This window comes from Gastrolobium bilobum, unplaced genomic scaffold (genome assembly GCF_033153095.1).
Source record: "Gastrolobium bilobum isolate Gb01-03AN ecotype WA unplaced genomic scaffold, APGP_CSIRO_Gbil_v1 utg18244, whole genome shotgun sequence".
Classification (NCBI taxonomy): Eukaryota; Viridiplantae; Streptophyta; class Magnoliopsida; order Fabales; family Fabaceae; genus Gastrolobium; species Gastrolobium bilobum.
The window spans coordinates 1-17,870 of NW_026899782.1; the positions used below are offsets into that span (position 1 = coordinate 1).

General features: G+C 34.5%; 1 protein-coding gene, 1 long non-coding RNA gene and 1 pseudogene across 2 annotated transcripts; 1 reads left to right on the top strand and 2 right to left on the bottom strand.

The window, feature by feature from the left end:
• Window positions 1–9,608: 9,608 nt before the first annotated feature.
• On the bottom strand, window positions 9,609–11,830 carry LOC133293483 (ubiquitin carboxyl-terminal hydrolase 16-like). Its single transcript, XM_061492064.1, has 3 exons — window positions 11,756–11,830; window positions 11,533–11,633; window positions 9,609–10,122 (listed from the first exon to the last, which is right to left on the bottom strand). The coding sequence occupies exon 3, from the start codon at window positions 10,038–10,040 to the stop codon at window positions 9,609–9,611; it is 432 nt and encodes a 143-aa protein (XP_061348048.1). The 5' UTR covers window positions 10,041–10,122; window positions 11,533–11,633; window positions 11,756–11,830.
• A 947-nt stretch (window positions 11,831–12,777) lies between these two features.
• On the bottom strand, window positions 12,778–14,192 carry LOC133293488 (uncharacterized). Its single transcript, XR_009749061.1, has 3 exons — window positions 13,961–14,192; window positions 13,775–13,820; window positions 12,778–13,510 (listed from the first exon to the last, which is right to left on the bottom strand). It is a non-coding gene; the product is annotated as an uncharacterized LOC133293488 (long non-coding RNA).
• Window positions 14,193–14,414: 222 nt separating this feature from the next.
• Window positions 14,415–17,652, top strand: LOC133293484 (lysine-specific demethylase JMJ26-like; annotated as a pseudogene).
• The last annotated feature ends 218 nt before the right edge of the window (window positions 17,653–17,870 follow it).

Consider the following 17,870-nt stretch of genomic DNA (forward strand, 5'->3'; position numbering starts at 1 on the left):
AGTCATGCACTAAAGTTGCTTCAGATTTTGTGTCTCCTGAGAATATTCATATGTGCTTGCGATTAAAGGATGAATTTCGTCGTCTTCCTAGGAATCACAAGGCGAGGGAAGATAAGCTAGAGGTGATTTTCTTCTATAACATATTTCCTTATCTACTTTTATCCTCCTCTCTTCCTTAGCTTCAACCTACTTAAGTTGTATAAGAGCCAACATTTTCTTATTTTATGTTTGTTTATGGTGGATGATTTTTAATGAAACAGATAAAGAAGATGATCGTGCATGCTGTAGATCAAATAGTCAAGGAATTAGAAGCATTGGTGGAGTGTTCTTGAGACTGGCCTATATGCTGCTTCCATAGCTGCTATGATTTTTTTAACCTCATAGTTTAGATTTTTATTCAGATAGAAAATTTTGTGTTGGGTAATTTTTCATTGGAGGCTCAATTTGATTTTTTTTCCTTGTTATTCAATCATGTATATGTATACATACACAAATAAATAATTTTCTCTCCATCTTCCTGCATTTGGATTGCCCCTTGGGTTTTTGTGCTCTATGCACATAACTCTTCGGTACATTTTTATTATAAAATTTCACAGTTTTGAAATTAAACAAATGCATTACATTATAAGAATAACTTTGTTGCCAGTGATAAATGTGATTGTAAGAACCCGCACCGTTAAATTAGGAATTTAATTAATTAATTATGAGCTTAAGTGAATAATTTCATAATTGACCTTAAATAATTATGGTAAGGTAAGAATAATTAATATAATGGCTTAATAATGCTGAAAGTCGCTTTTCTGACGAAAAGTGCAGATACCGATTCTGCTCTACGGTATAATTGCGTACCGATGAAGTATCACAAAAAATTATAATAAGTGCATGAATATTCCTAGAATAATATATAGGACTGGTATAACAAGTTTCAAGTCAAAATAATGAAAACTGGTGTCAAGACTGATACCAGCTACGTAAAAGCACGTACCGACAAAGTGTTGCGAAAAATAAAATAAAAATATGACAAATCTTAGGAAAATGGCTAGGTTCTGAATTCAAAGTTTGGGATTAAAATGATAAACGTAGCCATTAGTTCTAATACAGTGTGATTAATCTTAATACGCCTAAATATACTTAATGGCACATATTTCTAGGTCAGAAATCTCACACTCTACGTGCCTCTCTTCTGAATCTTGAGCTTTCCATGCTTGCCACCCTCTTCCTCTTCACCTTGTGAGCAAAGAGATCACCTTTTCTCTTGGTTTCTTCACTAAATCTCCATGTGTGAGTGTGCATAAGACTTTAGAGAGTGTAAGGTGATCTATTTCTGAGTTGAGTGTTAGTTGAGTGAGGGTTGGGGGGCTGACTTCTTGGTGTGAGTTGTGGGAGCCATTATGATGGCATTTTGAGCTTCAAGAAGCTACCATTGTTGATAAAGGACCAAGCTTGCAAGGCAAATTCGTAGCCTTGTGAAGTCAGTGTTGTGTGGCTGATTGGTGAGCTCCAAGAGCACCATTTGCTTCTGTTTTAAGCCTTGGGTAAGGTTCACCACCTTTGTTCAAGAGTTTTCTTTGGTAAGAATGAACCTTGATGCATGTAACAAGCTAAAGTTAATAACTTAAGGGTGGGTAATGTTAAACACACCTAGAAATGTATGTTTGAGCTACTAAAATCGTTAAAAGAGCAATCTTGGAGTGATATATGTTGTCGCGAAATATCCGGATATGATATCCGAATATGGGGTTTGAGATATCCAGATATGGATATCCGGATATGGCCTCGACATATATCCGGATATACTGAAAATTTCGAGATGGTCACTGTTCTGTTCGTACAGAATGGTATTTTGGGTTTGTGGACCCATGATTGGTAGAGTTGAACCCCTGTAATAATTAAACTAAGTCAGAATCACTTAGATTAAGGGCTTGTGGCTTTGTGAGAAGCCTAATGGCATGAAACGTAAAAGGAAAACGTTGTCGTATTGTCATGAACTATTAGATTATGAATATCGATATGATTGTTGGTATAAACAGACTGTGAGAGTGTTGTTTGTGGACATTGGACTGGGTTGGACTCTTGTGTTGGATAGTTAGCTTGCGAGGTAAGCTTTCGTGTCCTCGGTTTTGCCCATTGTTGGTTCCACCGTACCCCACGGGGGGATGGTTTATATGCATGATGTGTTTTCATGAAATGATGTTTATTGAAATGCTTTTGAGCTGTTAAGTGCAAGTGCCTTATGACATGTATGTGTTGTTCCACCTAGACGGTAAGCCTGAGTATGTAGCGTCATACAATATGGTGATTCTGTGGGTGAGGTACAAGTGGCGTCTTGTACTGTAGGTTGTAGACGTGTGTAAATCCTGCATGTTTATTCTCTGGCCAGTAGGATTCTTGACACACATGACATGATTATATTCTGCATTGCACAGATTTTGGAACTTATATTGTTTATTTGCTTTTGAACTTATATTGCACATGTAAGTGAGCTTGGGGTGGAGAGATCCTTGAGGACCCCTTGGCTTACTGAGATTTCTTTTTAGAGATCTCACCCCACGTTTGGGGCACATTTTCAGGTTCAGGTACATCGGGGGTTGAGACCTCGGGCGGCAGGAGGCTGGAGCTTAGATGACTGTTGTTTACATGCTTATGCTGATATGATTGGATGCTGCTTATGTTTTTTAGTTTCATTTTGGTTTATTGAGCTGATACTCTGTTGGGCTTTGTTGCCTTATTTGGTGAGCATGAGGATTGTCCATGCCACATTGATTATGCTTGGTTTATTTAGACTCGTTATGTATAATGAATCAGGATGTTGAAAGTGAGTATTTCTTGCTATTGGTTGATGGCAGCAGTAGCACCTATAGGCCTAGAGCAACTTTGACTTGATTTGGGTTTTGGTGAAGTGGGGATCATGCAATGAAGTATGATTCTGAGGGATAATTCAATCTTGGGGAAGCTTGCTTCTTCCGGGGTCTTTGTGGAAGAAGCCACTTATGAATTAGATATTATTTCAAGTTTCAATAACCTTGTCCGTTTTATATACTTGAATATGAAATAATATGTTGTGTATTGAACTAATTCAGAGAGTTACAATATATAGAGACCCTAATGGGCTTAAGTGAAAGGCCCAGACCTAATCCAATCAAAATATTTACAGATAGGAAGTAATCCAATCATATCTAATCATATCCAATCATATCTATTCATATCTAATATATTCTAACACTCCCCCTCAAGCTGGTGCATATATATTGTGAGCACCAAGCTTGCTACAAATGTATTCAACCCGAGGACCTCTAAGAGCTTTAGTGAAGACATCCGCTAGTTGATCAGAAGAGTTGACAAAAGCTGTCTTGATTTCTCCTGACTGAATCTTTTCTCGAATGAAGTGACAATCAATCTCTATATATTTGGTTCTCTCATGAAATACAGGATAAGAGGATATATGTAGCACAACTTGATTATCACAAATGAGTGTCATGGGTTGTTTCTGTTCACAAAGATGAAGCTCCTGAATCAACTGCTTTAACCAGATTAACTCACAGGTAGTATTTGCCATTGCACGATACTCAGCTTCTGCACTAGATCGAGCAACAACAGGTTGTTTCTTGCTCTTCCAAGAAATTAAGTTTCCTCCAAAGAAGACACAATAGCCGGAAGTAGAGCGCCTGTCCGAGGGTGATCCTGCCCAATCAGCATCTGAATAACCACAAATTTCTGTATTTCCCTGATCCGAATACAACAAACCTTTTTCCTGGTGCTCCTTTGATGTATCTGAGGATCCAAATTTCTGTATTTCCCTGATCCGAATACAACAAACATGTACTTGTGCATCACCCTCAGGTGCACAATCAAGTCATGGCGCAACGTGCCTTACTTCCCCTGGTCCTCATATCGCCAAAGAAGTGCCTTCCCCTTTAAAGAAGAAGAAAGAAATAATCCAATCATTAAGGGGCAATAAAAGAAAAGTCGCAGAATCCAGCCCTTTTTTCCAAGATTCAACCTATTGGGGAGGTGGCTGGGACATGGAGGATTGTTTATACGCTAATAGCAAAAAATTGGCCATTTGATTGAAAAGGCTGAGATGGGTGACTGGGAAAGAGAGGTGGCAAAGAAATATGGCAAATCAACGATTAATGTCGCTAACTGGTATGTATAATACCTTGCTGAATCTACATAAGGTTTCCTATTTATCAAAGCATTTTTTGGCTAACCCCTTTTCCTCTGGGAATTGTGTCTTCTATTTGGTAGGTAATGTTGCCTTCTTTAAGGAGCGCATTGAGATGCTGGGAGATGAGAAGACCGACCTGCTTGCTGAATTTGAACGAGCCAAGAAGATGGCTGAAGATGAAAAAACTAACATGTCGCAAGAGCTGAACTGAAAGAGTTAAAGGCCAGTAATGCTACACTCTAAACGCAAAAGACTGGCCTGTCAAACCAAGTGAAGGACTTATTGGTAACCATTGGGTCCTTAGATGAAGAGAAGACGAGTCTGAATTCTGAGGTGGCGAGATATCAAGGACTGTTTGAAAATGAGGTTGTTGGCACTTATGAGAATATCCTTGAGCAGGTGTTCCTTTTTAATCCAACGGCGAAGCTGGAGAATGTTCATTATCTTCATTTTGTGAAGAATGGATAGTTGATGAAGTTAAATGACCAGCAAAAGGAGGAGCCAATGGATTTAGTAAGCGCAATGGACATCGAGACTCCTGCGCAACCAATTGTGCCAGAAAATACAGCAGACAACCAAACTGATGCAGCAGATGGGCCTCGTGATATGTCCATCTAGGCGATTTAAGACCACCTTCCAAATCTCCGTTATTTTGTTTATACTAATGATATATTTTGTAAGACAATTATCACATGGTCTGGATAATGAGTCCAAACTATTTGATTTTGTGCTAGATAATGAGTGTTTTCAAATATTTATAATTTATCTTCATTTCTTAATGTGTCTGCTTGTTCTTGTGTTAAATTGTAATATCACTTTCACATGTTGCGCGATGTGAATCTGAGATTAATAATCTGGGTGCTCTAAGCTTTTAAGTATGAGGGTGCATTTCATTGTGCCTTTATTTGGCGCTATGTTTTGTACTTTGCTAGTGCTTTAAGGTTTGCAAGATTTTGTATATAGTTAAAGTTCATATAATTGCATACCGTATTGTGCATGTTTTCTTGGTTTGATGCCGCTTGAATAATTTTGGATGCCACTTTAACTTGTGCGTTTTTCTTCGCGTAATAGAAGTGTAGACCAACGAAGTTTTTGATCTTTTTCTTCCTGTGCACTTCTTTTGACATTTTGTGGACTAGAAGTTTTAACCAATTAAGGTTTTACCTTCCTCTTTCTTTGTATCAGAAGTTTTAACCAGTTAAGGCTTTACCTTTCTGTTTCTGCGTATTGGAAGTTTTAACCAGCTAAGGTTTTACCTTCTTTTTTCTTTATGATCAGACCAGTTCAATATGGATTAGATAAATCATACACGGTTGAATGTTGAAGACTTTGGGTCGCAAACAGTGTTTTGTGGGCTGAAGACGTTCATTGTATAGGTGATGGTTGGTGAAGACTTCTGGCGCAATGGAGATGACTAGGGGGTACCTGTAAAGATACTCCGACGCTCAAGTCAGTATCAATGCAAGGTTTATGTTATGTTTTATGGAAATCAGATTATCATACCTGGGTTTGTACCCTTTATATTTATTGCAAGCCTTATGCCGCCTTCGGTAGACGACATGCCTCCTCATTGGTTGTTATGGGCTGCAGACTTATCTGTCTCAGCTGGTGCCTTTCAGGCTATAAGTCTACAAAATTGTTTATCTTCTTAGAGTGGTGGCAAACTGAAGCTGTCTTTCGTGTGTTGGTCTGCATGCACGGTGGATCTCAGCCTGTCATAGAATCCTTCCTTATCCTTTAAGTTACATAAGGCGGTTCTACGCAATAAAGCAATTACGCTTCTTGGTCCTTCTGCGAAATGCATGTATCGCGCGTTATGGGGCCTGTGTTCTGCTTGGGGCCTTTCTGGACGTTAACCCTGATGGGCCTGTGTAATTATCCATATCAGTATCTTTTAAATTAATTCAAATAATATTATCTTTTAACAAAATAGGGAAAAACGTAACAAATAGTTGTTACAAAAATATGATGAGTAATTTAGTAGTCCTTTGAGAAAATTGAATAGGGGCGATCGCCTACATAATTTTATAATGTTTTGGGGTTTTTTTCTTCTTCTTTTTCAATTACCCAATTTGCTGCATTAATATGATGTTTTCTTTTATGCGTTATTTATATGTTTTTTGTTATATTAGAACTTCTTTAAAATAGTTTTTTCTTTGTCAAATCAAAAAAATAAAATCAAAAATTAATTTCTTTTGTTTGCAGACATAATTATTAATATAATAACAATGTATATATATATATATATATTAAAGTCACGTCATTTATAATATTAATATTGTGGAATTAAAGAAAGTAAAATATTAGAATATTATAGTTATGTAAAGTCTTATTTAACTAAAAAAATTAAAACATTAAATTTTTAACCTATAATAAAAAGTTTACTAAATAAATTTTTTATTATAAGTATTACTTAATAATAAATATCATTATTTTAACATATAATACGATGTTTAATTTTTTTAATATAGACTCACTATTTAAGGATTTATGGAAAAATAATTAAAATTTTGTTTATATTTCACTTGTATTTGTGTGCAAATATTATTTCTTTAAAAAATTAAATTATGAAGAAATAATATTTTCTATGGAATATTTTACGAAAGTGTCAAATATTAATTTATTAAAATAATTTTAAATGCATTGGATTCAATAAAAGTAATGAAACTTTTTGAAATTGTAATTTTTGTATGACCAACGGGTTAACCTTATCCTATAAGACTTTTGAACTGTGCATACCTTTATTATTATCAACCTTATCCTATGGACTTTTTGCCCTTAAGCATAGAATAGTGGCTAATGGAACAAGTTGACCCATTTTTATATCTCTAGTATGAGTCTCTCTCTCACTTTCAATCACACAAAGTGGACCTGTTAGTGATGTCTTGGTCATATCTCTTTGATGAACCGCAACTGCTAGATCTCTGCTTACAATCCAACAGGAGATGATTGATGAGGAACCTATGAGGGGCTGTGATAACAAGAGCTCTATGGACAGGCCCATTAGAGTTTGGGACAAGATTATGTGTGCTGAAGGGGGAATCAATTGCAAGGGAGTTAGTTTCTGTTGGGGAAAAGTTAGGTGTAAAGGAGGAGATTCTGTTGTAGTCTTTTGTGAGTTAGTTAGTGGCCGGGAAACCATGTTTGGGGAAATAACAACCCCACTTTTGGTACCAAAAAAACAATAACTTTTCAAGCTATATATTTTTTCCGACAATGGGTGTTGTGTGCAAACTTTTGTATGGTCCTTGGCTCAATAGTTCCATGGATTAGATGGAAATGTTTTTTGCCTGGGGAAGTGAAAATAAGCCGCGAAAATGTTGACCAAATTAACCTTCTTTTTTGTACGATATGTGTGTGAAAGAATTTGTTGCTCCCTCTGTCTAGTTGTCAGCATCTTTTTGGAACAAGATCTACTCCACTGTCCAAGCTTGGAGATTTACCCGTTTACACATTGCAAGGTATATTGGTATCTTGACATATTGGCTGCATGCATGAAGCAGAGTGGATGTGGCAAAACTTTTAGCCACTGATGACTGTGTGACCCCTCTACTTTCTGGTCATCGCGTCAACTCCATTTGGTAGCTGTACATTTTCAACGTTTGTCACATCCTCCGATATCTATAAAGTTTTGTGTTCTCCTGTATTTTTTTAGCAAACCCAGATCCGTTCTTCTTTGTCTTCAGTAACGTTAGATACAACGTTTCAAACAAAAGGTAAAGTTGGAGTTATTTTCGTAAAATAACCTCACATTCCCACTAATATTTCATAACCAATCAAATACACACTCAGTAAATTTAACCATTAAACCCCAGGAAAATTTTGCTATACTATAAACACTTTTTTAATAACATTCCAGCAAAAATATATTTCTCAATATATTCCTATAATAATTATTTTTCGGATAAAAAAAAATTCTACTAAATGCCCCTAAATGAGAAGAGTTGTTGTTAGTTTTGTGGCTATGGAACGGAGATCGTGGATGAATTAAAATAAATAAGAAAAAAAGCCCACAACATAGAAAATAAAAAGAAAAATAAAAAGAAAAGACAAGGAGTTAGGAGGTTTGGGTTTACGTAAACGTGAGCGTAGGGATGAGCATATGCGGATTTAGAGGGGGGCTAGGGTGGGCCCCCGCCCCCCCAATGAATTTTTTTTATATATATATAAAATAAAATTTTAGTAATATTATTCAATTATTTGTTTTAAAATTTGTATAATATAAACTTTTTTTCCATGACACCATAAGATATCACACTACACTCAATCATGGCCCCATCTGCATCCCCATGGAAAAAATCCTCTCTCTCTCAATTTTAACAAATCTTCTCGGCTCAGGTCTCTCACTATCTCTATTTTTTTTATGAAATTAACAATGCTGCTATTATTTGATTGTTTTGTTTCGAATTCGTTCATATCATCCCTATGCTTTGAATGTTTTGTTTTGACTCATTATCTTCCATTAATTAACATTTTTTATACCGATATTCGGTGCGTTAATATTTTTTAATGCTTTAATGTTTCATTAAGGATTACTTTTGAAACTGAAAGAATAAATTGTGTTGGACAAATAAACTAAAAAAAAAATTCAAAATATGGATGAACCAATAAATTAAAAAAAAATCAAAACTCAAGGTGAAATACAATAGAGCATAACAACATATTTATTGGGGACTTGTAATATTTCAAATTTTCAAATGCTTCATTTATTGATCTGTTAGTGTATTTTTTTAGTCTGTATTTTCTTATTTTTTGGACTCTGAGATCTAGAAGTGTTTACTTTTCAATGTTGGTTAGCTTGCTGGAGTATTGTTCTACAATATATCTTGATGATTATATTTGAATAATTTTACTGGATTCAACAGCTTGTCCAAGCATCATTTAGGTACAATGCATTTCAACATACATTTTTTTAATTTATTTATTTATCTATAATTTATTTAAACATTTTATGGATCTATTTTATTGTAGATAGGTTTAACAATATGAAAACACGTAGAGTAAGAGTCAAGTGAAATGATCTTAATTTCTGTAATAGATTTCTTTCAATTTTTTGCATATTAAGTCTGTATTGTATTTGAAATACATTTATTTATGAAGAGGTATTTTTATTTTTCGCCCCCTCTCAATAAAACTCCTGCGTCCGCCACTGGGCATGGGTCGACCCGAACCAATTTTTTTGAAGAACTAGTTCTTTGAACCGATTTTTTTTTAAAATGAAACTGGTTCGGTTCGGTTCGGTTCGGTTTAAAACCGGTTCGGAATCGGTTCAAGCCGAACCGCTTATGAACTGGTTTCAAACCGGTTTCGAACTAGAACCACTTCTGAACCAGTTTCGAACCACTTCCGAACCGGTCTTAAGGAAGAATTTTTTTTCCAACTTTTAAATACATCATTCACAGACCTACTATCTTAACAAGAAGTAAATAATACTTTTGCACTATGCCAAAAACCATGTTACAGGATTCAAATGGTTAGTAACTTGTGCACACTTTATTATTACACCATCTTTAAACTTATATACAAGGTACATAGATCGACATGGGATCAAATAATTGAAAATTGATGGCAATGCAGAGGAAGTGTCAGAATCAGAATTTCTCAGCTTGCCACACCAGCCACGTCCCAAATCACCAAAAATATAATCTGCAAAGTCATCAGTACTAGTTGATTCACATGTGCTATCAGTACTGCAAGAACCTTCATCAGAATTGCTGCTGATAAGGGATGAATTATCACTTGATGAGTCTTCTTCCAAAATCCTTCTCAGGTGGTGAAACTTCGAATAGATAGTCTCTAAGGCGGGTGAGCCATTTGGAGAAATCGAACTAGTCATGCATTCAGTAGCAGTGGATACATATCTTGATTTCATAACAGCTTTTCCATTGACTTTGTGTTTTGAATCTGAGGATACTATCCTGTTCCTAATTGATCTTGGTGCCCTAGGTGAGCCTCTGAAAGGTGGTTCAACTAGTCAGAGAAGGAGATGAGAGACAATATATATTAAAAGAAACCTTGACACAGAATAGACAAATAAATGTTTGTGATACAACATGAAATATGATTGTAAGTACATACAATATGATTGTAATACAACATGAAAATTCTGCAACTGTGACAGGCAATTAAATGTGCAAGAAATAATTTTTCAAGGCTTCTAGCACAACTCCAAGTAACCAATCCCTTCTCTTCCAATGAGCTGCTAATGATTGTGATTTAACCCCAAAAGTTATATGAAGTCTACATAGCATTTTAAAGTCACAATATTCTTATTGTTAGTCACGACTATCCAAAATATACAAAGTTTCATAGCTCCATGGATGGTTAAATATCTTACGAATACTCTGTTACCTATTATGAATTCTGAACAAGCAGTTCTTTACATGCTTACTCTAGAACAATCATTATGGTTATATGGAAATTACTAATGCCAGCAAAACATATTTGGAGTATGAAATGCCTAATGAATAATGATCATATGTTGTGTTTATTAATTTATGTACTTTAAAGGTTTCTACATATTTCTTGATGTGGAAATTTGAATGCTGTAAAGAACAAAACTACGATATGGCTAACAACTATTTTTTTTTGTAGATCTTGTGACCCCCCTACTTTTATAATAACTCTGTATTTTTCAAGCCATTTTATGGGATTCACATAATGATGCTACTGACTACTGTTGAATTTGATTTGTTTATGGGATTCACATTTTGGTACTTAATCAGGAGTTCAAATTTACGGAGTACATAGAAGTGAAGAAATGCTATCCTCATGGATACCATGGAGTTGATAGAGATGGCAGACCTGTATATATTGAGAGAATTGGGATGGTAGACCTTGACAAACTGATGCAAGTAACCACACTTGAGAGGTTTATCAAGTATCATGTATCAAAACAAGAGAAAACACTAGGAGTAAGATACCCTGCGTGTTCTCTGACAGCTAAAAGGCACATAGCATCCACTACAAGTATCTTGGATGTCAACGGAGTAGTAAGCAGATTTTTCTATATATTTTCACCTTTTTATTAGAGCTTGCCATTTTCCTGTTCAACTGTTTCAGAATTCTTCCTATAGGGGACTTGGGAATCACAAATTCTTACATGCACGAAGAGGAAAGTGGCATTTATCTTTCAAGCATACAATATCCAAAATAAAACCTATCTAGATACACTTCATTTTCTAACGGTCCTTATCTATATGGTTCTCCGAATGCTGAACGATTATTTGGTTGTATTCTTCCGGGGAATGTCTAATTTCTCAAAGCCATAAAAAAATCTGTATAATTCTGTATAGAGTACTCATAAAATGGAGAATAGGCAACAATTTTATATTGTAAGAAAAAGAAATGAACAAAAGACTTACTTTTTCTTAAGTATAATTCTGTATAGGACACCTGTACTGATGATATTGAAGTTCTGTAATATCTGATAGCCTGGAGCGTCTACATATGCAAAGATGTAATACTGCCATAAAATTGAAAAGTAAATACAATCAGATTTCAGAAAGCATTAAATATCTGTTGCAATACCAAAGTTGTGGAATAATCCCATTGTCACCATAACAAACATAACCATCCATCCCCAACCTGAAGCAAATTTTTGACAAGGTAAAGTGCTGCTGGAATAGGATACACTATAACTTCATCTAATGTTGTAGTCCACCTAGGTTCAAGGCACAATATACATCAAGTTATTTAAAGTCATTCTCTATCAATAACCAACAAGAAAAAGGATAAAGCTTCAATGAAAAGATGAAGTTGCAATACCAAAACATCAGCAGGACAATTTAAGTGAACCCAATGGCCTACTCAAAAATAAAATAAAAATTTACAAAGCCATGAATCGTGTCGTTTTTTATTGAAAATTTTCATGAACCAACCCTAAATTCTATTCCTTCTACCTGTCCATACACATTTGGAAATTCTCTTTTAACCATTTCAATACGAATTCCCAATTACACAATCCTTCGTAAAGCCATAAGATTAAAAGTGAACAAAGAATTTAAATAAATTAAGGCACTTCAATGTGAGTTTTTTCTTATCTTTTTCAAATTGTAGTATTTTTATCCTGATTGATTCCAGGATATAACAATAGAATTAAAAATTATCTAATATATTTCTTCCAGGGTTAGATTGAAAATACGGATTTTGCTAGAACCCAACAATGTCAATCAATCCGTGTAGCCAAATCCACCTAATAGGGTAAGCCTTGGTTGGTTATCAATGCATTTCAAATTATTACTTATTACCAATACCTATTCCAGCATACACATTCTGAAAGGCTTCAATTCAATTCATGAGACATAAAAAGGTTGGGAATTAAATATTTTAGAAAGGCAAGAGATATTTTTTCATGAGATTAGATGGTGAAATACTTTTTAGATCAACCAACAGTTTTTCCACAGCTATCATCATCATTTACCTTCAATACATTAATGGACCCAAGTAAGAGAAATTAAAAGATAAAATACCTGTCACATATGTGAAGTTTGCTATTTGAAGTCTAGGATGCACATAGGATGGTTTCACCCCTCATCTATCTGGATAGAGTTGTTGTTCCTATTGATTTGGTCTGCATAGCATTAACAAAGTATAAGTAACTCGCAGTGTAAAACTTATTTACAAATAATTCATACTAATTAAATTTTTAATTTATTTTATTTATAAAAAACTTGTATTGATTGAAATGTTGCTAATCCATATTACTAGAATTATTTGATTTACAGTTTTATCTCAGAAATAATCACCAGACTAGTTAAAAGTTTCAAAGTACTTGACAAGAGGCTTTGTGGGTGGGACAGAAATACTGATTTCTGATTATGCTCGCATATATTTCAGAACAAAGAAAATGAAGACTTTATTCAGAAATTATTGAACACCAAATATTCTGTTAAGTGTGAAATGATGTGCAAAGTAATTTTCATCATTCTGAATCAACTAATATATGAGGCTAACTAGCAACTTCGAAAGAATTCTACTCAAAATGCTGAAGCAGAAACAGATAAGGAATAGAGAAGTAAAACTAGAAGAAAAAGAAGGGCATCTGTTTAAAATTATTTTCATGACTCAGAAAAAAAATACATATACAAAAGAAATCAAGGAAATTTTTTTACTAACTAACCATCTCTAAAGAAATTCATCAAGGAGACTTCTAACTTTGTCACTATTCACTCTATGGCAATTCAAGTCACTTCACATCAATTATTTATTTCACAGTACCTCATGCAATCAAGTTTTAGATCAGGAAACCGATTATTACCTCATCAACAAATTCATGACTCGGGAGTGCACGCCGCTTTTTGATGGCTACAAGCACCCCGTCTTGAAGTAAACCCTTGTAAACTTTAAGTGGGTCCAATTAACTTGTCAACTCAAATTATTTATTTATTTAAAAAAAAAACTTGTATTTATAAAAAAAACTTATCCAGAGTGTTAACTAAGAATTCTTATTATATTATAACAAGTTATCAAAAAAACTTTACTAAAAGAATCTAATTAGGCTAGTATGGTTCGAAGAGACTATGGTAGTATGTGGTTATGAAATTTTTGCTTAAAGAGAAAATCTGCACACGTACAATATATGTACAATCTGTTTCAGATTCATACCTCTTGATTTTTTTACACCATCCTCCCAGCTCTTCGACTGGTGCATCTATACAAGGTAAAAATTAAACATCATTATGCAGCAAATCATGAATGGACTATTATTTTTACTAGTAAGCACAATGCTAAATCATGATGGACTATAATAATTATGGCAATTCTAATGGTATTACTGTACTCACAACTTACATGTATGTATGCGGAAATCAAATCTTGTTTCTGAGCTTGATATAGAGTAGTCATGACAAATATCCCTATTAATTCATTGGATCCAATATAAAAGTTTGTTTAGTGGCATCATGGCGAGAAGAAAAATGTAGGATCATGGGCTCAAATACCATTTTTCTCAGGTTCAAATCTAAAAGTAAGCAAATTCTAGTTCTTTGAATTTAAGACCAGCATGTTGGGAAATCCCTTCTAAAATATCATAGCTCCTCAAAGATCAGAGTTCTTCAATAAATTGAAAGAAAGGCCTCTGTCACACATATCTTATATAGACTAATATCAGATGCACACTGACATAACAAACAGAGGATCTGATTAGCCCACATGTCATAATCCAGTAGACACCCTTAATTTTTCTCTTGTTCAAAAGTATATTTTTTATTTCTTTGTCTTTGGCCTTGTCCTCTAATTTGTTATCTCCATTCAGACATCTAACGGGAAGTTCACAGATTGTGAAAAGGTTCGATATTTGCAATACATGACTAATTCTCTTTTTTCGTTTGTGGAACAAATTCGTTAAGAACAAAGTCATGAGCATGAGATTGAAGCCAAGATACAAGGTTTTAAGCTTTAGCTCTGTGTTTTTTTTTTTACTTAACTTTTGAGACATCACTAACTAATCTCTCTTGTCAGGAAAATCATGTTCTTAGATTAAGATACCTCGAAGTACTTGTAGTGACGATGAACGTATCTATTGGTATTGTATCTGTCCTTTTTCCTAATATATACTATAGCATGATTCCTTCTATATTTTACAAGATCTTTTATTTTAATTTTTTTGTTCTTGGAGCAGTGATCACTGTGCCACGTCTATTGTTGATCTTTATAGAAGCTGCCCCAAGTGTTCGTTTGAAATCTGTCTTACTTGCTGTCAAGAAATACGAAATGGAAGTATTTCACCCCGGCCTGAACTGAAGTTTGAATATGATAATAAGGGCATTGAGTACATGCATGGTGGTCATCCTCAACCAGTATATTGTGATTTAGGGACTTCAGAGGACACTATTGAGATATATACTGATTGGAATGCTAACAGTGATGGAAGTATTAGATGTGCTCCAAAAGAAATGGGGGGTTGTGGTGACTGTGTATTGGAGTTGAAGTGCATACTTCCAAATGGACTGATTCCTAATTTGGAAGACAAAACTCGTAACATGCTGAAGAATTTTTGCAAAATTGAGCACAAAACTCTTCAGAAAGAAGCAGTATTAAGCAGCAATTCTATGATAAGAGCTGCTTTTAGAGATGGCACGAATGATAATAACATATACTGTCCAGTGTCAAGTGACTTGTCAGAAGAAGGGCTATTTCTCTTCCAATAACATTGGATTAAAGGTGAACCAATCATAGTTCGGGAGGTTCTTAAACAAGGGACAGGTCTGAGTTGGGAGTCAAAGGTCACTTGGCGAGCATTTTGTGAAAATTTGGTTTCAGGGAACAGCTCAAATGCGTCAAAAGTGAAGGCCATTGATTGCCTGTCTTGTTGTGAGGTTTGCTTCTATCATCCTTTTTGTGCTTTTATACTAACATTTCCCCACAAAATCATTGTCATAAAATAACTATCTTTGAATTGGGTAGGTGTAAAAGCATATGATATTATATTTCTTTTATATTGTAATGGACAGTGGGTAGTTTATTCATTTCCAGTAATCATGTCTTTTTTCTTATTCATTTCCTTCTTAATGTTAAGAATAACAATTTCACTTTGTATTTCCTGCATATAATATTAGAACTCTGATTAATACCCTTCTAAACCTTTGCAGGTAGAAATTCTCATTCGTGATTTCTTTAAAGGTTATACGAAAGGAAGAACATATATGAATCTCTGGCCAGAGATGCTCAAGCTAAAAGTCTGGCCCCCCTCTGACAAGTTTGAAGATCTTTTGCCTCGGCATTGTGATGAATTTATCCGTTGTTTACCATTTCAAGAGTACAGTGATCCTCAAGCTGGAATCCTCAACCTTGCTGCAAAGTTACCAGCTCATGTCCTAAAGCCTGACATGGGTCCTAAAACCTATATTGCATATGGGACTAAAGAAGAACTTGGCAGAGGGGACTCTGTAACAAAGCTTCACTGTGATATGTCTGATGCGGTATGATACCTTGTAACATATAATTTCTATTATTTAAAGCCTTGTTAGAAACTACATTATATTTGTGCATTGAATACAAAATCCTAGTTTTCTTCATGTTATGCTGGTGCTTCTTAAATAATTTTTTAATTGCTCTTGTTTTTTCTTTGTTGAATTTGAGTCATTCCTTCGGTTGCAGAAATTATAGCTTTACTTTCAGTAGTTTAAAATGTTGTTTTTATATGGTTGAAACTTGGAATTTATAGTTTGTTAATATGGGTAACCATATTGTAAGATGGCAAATGATTATATTCTGTTCTTAGAGAATGGATGAAACTTCTAATTAATCTAAGGCATTTTTTTTTTTGCAAAATGCAAATATTATGCTCTTTTAATAACAAATAATATATTTCCATCTTTAGAAATTTCCTCTATATCTTGTGTCAGGTATCAAATGCTAGCACATTTACTTCAATTTTTATTTCTAATTTCTTGTTGAATAATTTGCACAGGTGAATATTTTGACTCATACAGCTGAGGTTACATTGACTGATGAACAACACCCTGTTATTTCAAAATTAAAGAAAGCACACAAGGCCCAAGATGAGAAAGAGTGTCATGCTCAGGTTGCTGAATGCCAGAAGAAGTGCCATAAAGTCAATGGAAAGATATTTCCAAATGATGTGCCTGCTATCTCTAAAGAAACAACAGAAACAGGTGGTGCTCTTTGGGACATCTTTCGGAGGGAGGATACTGAAAAGTTAGAAGCATATCTACGAAAACATTCTAAAGAATTTAGACATACTTATTGTTGTCCAGTTCAAAAGGTATTGTTATATTTGTCTTATATTTGTGCTTATCCTTGCTTCTTATGCTTTGGTGTTCATTAATTTCTATTCTGGTTAGGTTGCCCATCCAATTCATGACCAATGTTTTTATTTGACTTTGGAGCACAAGAAGAAGCTGAAGGAAGAATTTGGTTAGTAGTTAGTTCATAGAATTGCAAACAACTTGGGCAATGCCTACAATTAGTTATTTACCCAAATCTTAACTTTCAGGTGTAGAACCTTGGACGTTTGAGCAGAAACTTGGAGAGGCAGTATTTATTCCTGCTGGATGTCCACACCAAGTTAGGAATCTCAAGGTAAAACTTCTCTTTGACACATATTGGATTGCCTCATTATCACATTTTTATTTATTGTACCCCTTTAACTCTAATTACAATAATGGAAATCTTGCAGTCATGCACTAAAGTTGCTTCAGATTTTGTGTCTTCTGAGAATATTCATATGTGCTTGCGATTAAAGGATGAATTTCGTCCTCTTCCTAGGAATCACAAGGCGAGGGAAGACAAGCTAGAGGTGATTTTCTTCTATAACATATTTCCTTATCTACTTTTATCCTTCTCTCTTCCTTAGCTTCAACTTACTTAAGTTGTATAAGAAATTATGATGTTAGCCAACATTTTCTTATTTTATGTTTGTTTATGGTGGATGATTTTTAATGAAACAGATAAAGAAGATGATCGTGCATGCTGTAGATCAAATAGTCAAGGAATTAGAATCATTGGTGGAGTGTTCTTGAGACTGGCCTATATGCTGCTTCCATAGCTGCTATGATTTTTTTAACTTCACAGTTTACATTTTTATTCAGATAGAAAATTTTATGATGGATAATTTTTCATTGGAGGCTCAATTTGATTTTTTTTCCTTGTTATTCAATCATGTATATGTATACATACACAAATAAATAATTTTCTCTCCATCTTCCTGCATTTGGATTGCCCCTTGGGTTTTTGTGCT

Excerpts from the sequence above, each read along its gene's own strand:
- LOC133293483 (XM_061492064.1), bottom strand. The coding sequence starts at position 10,040 with ATGAAATCAAGATATGTATCCACTGCTACTGAATGCATGACTAGTTCG.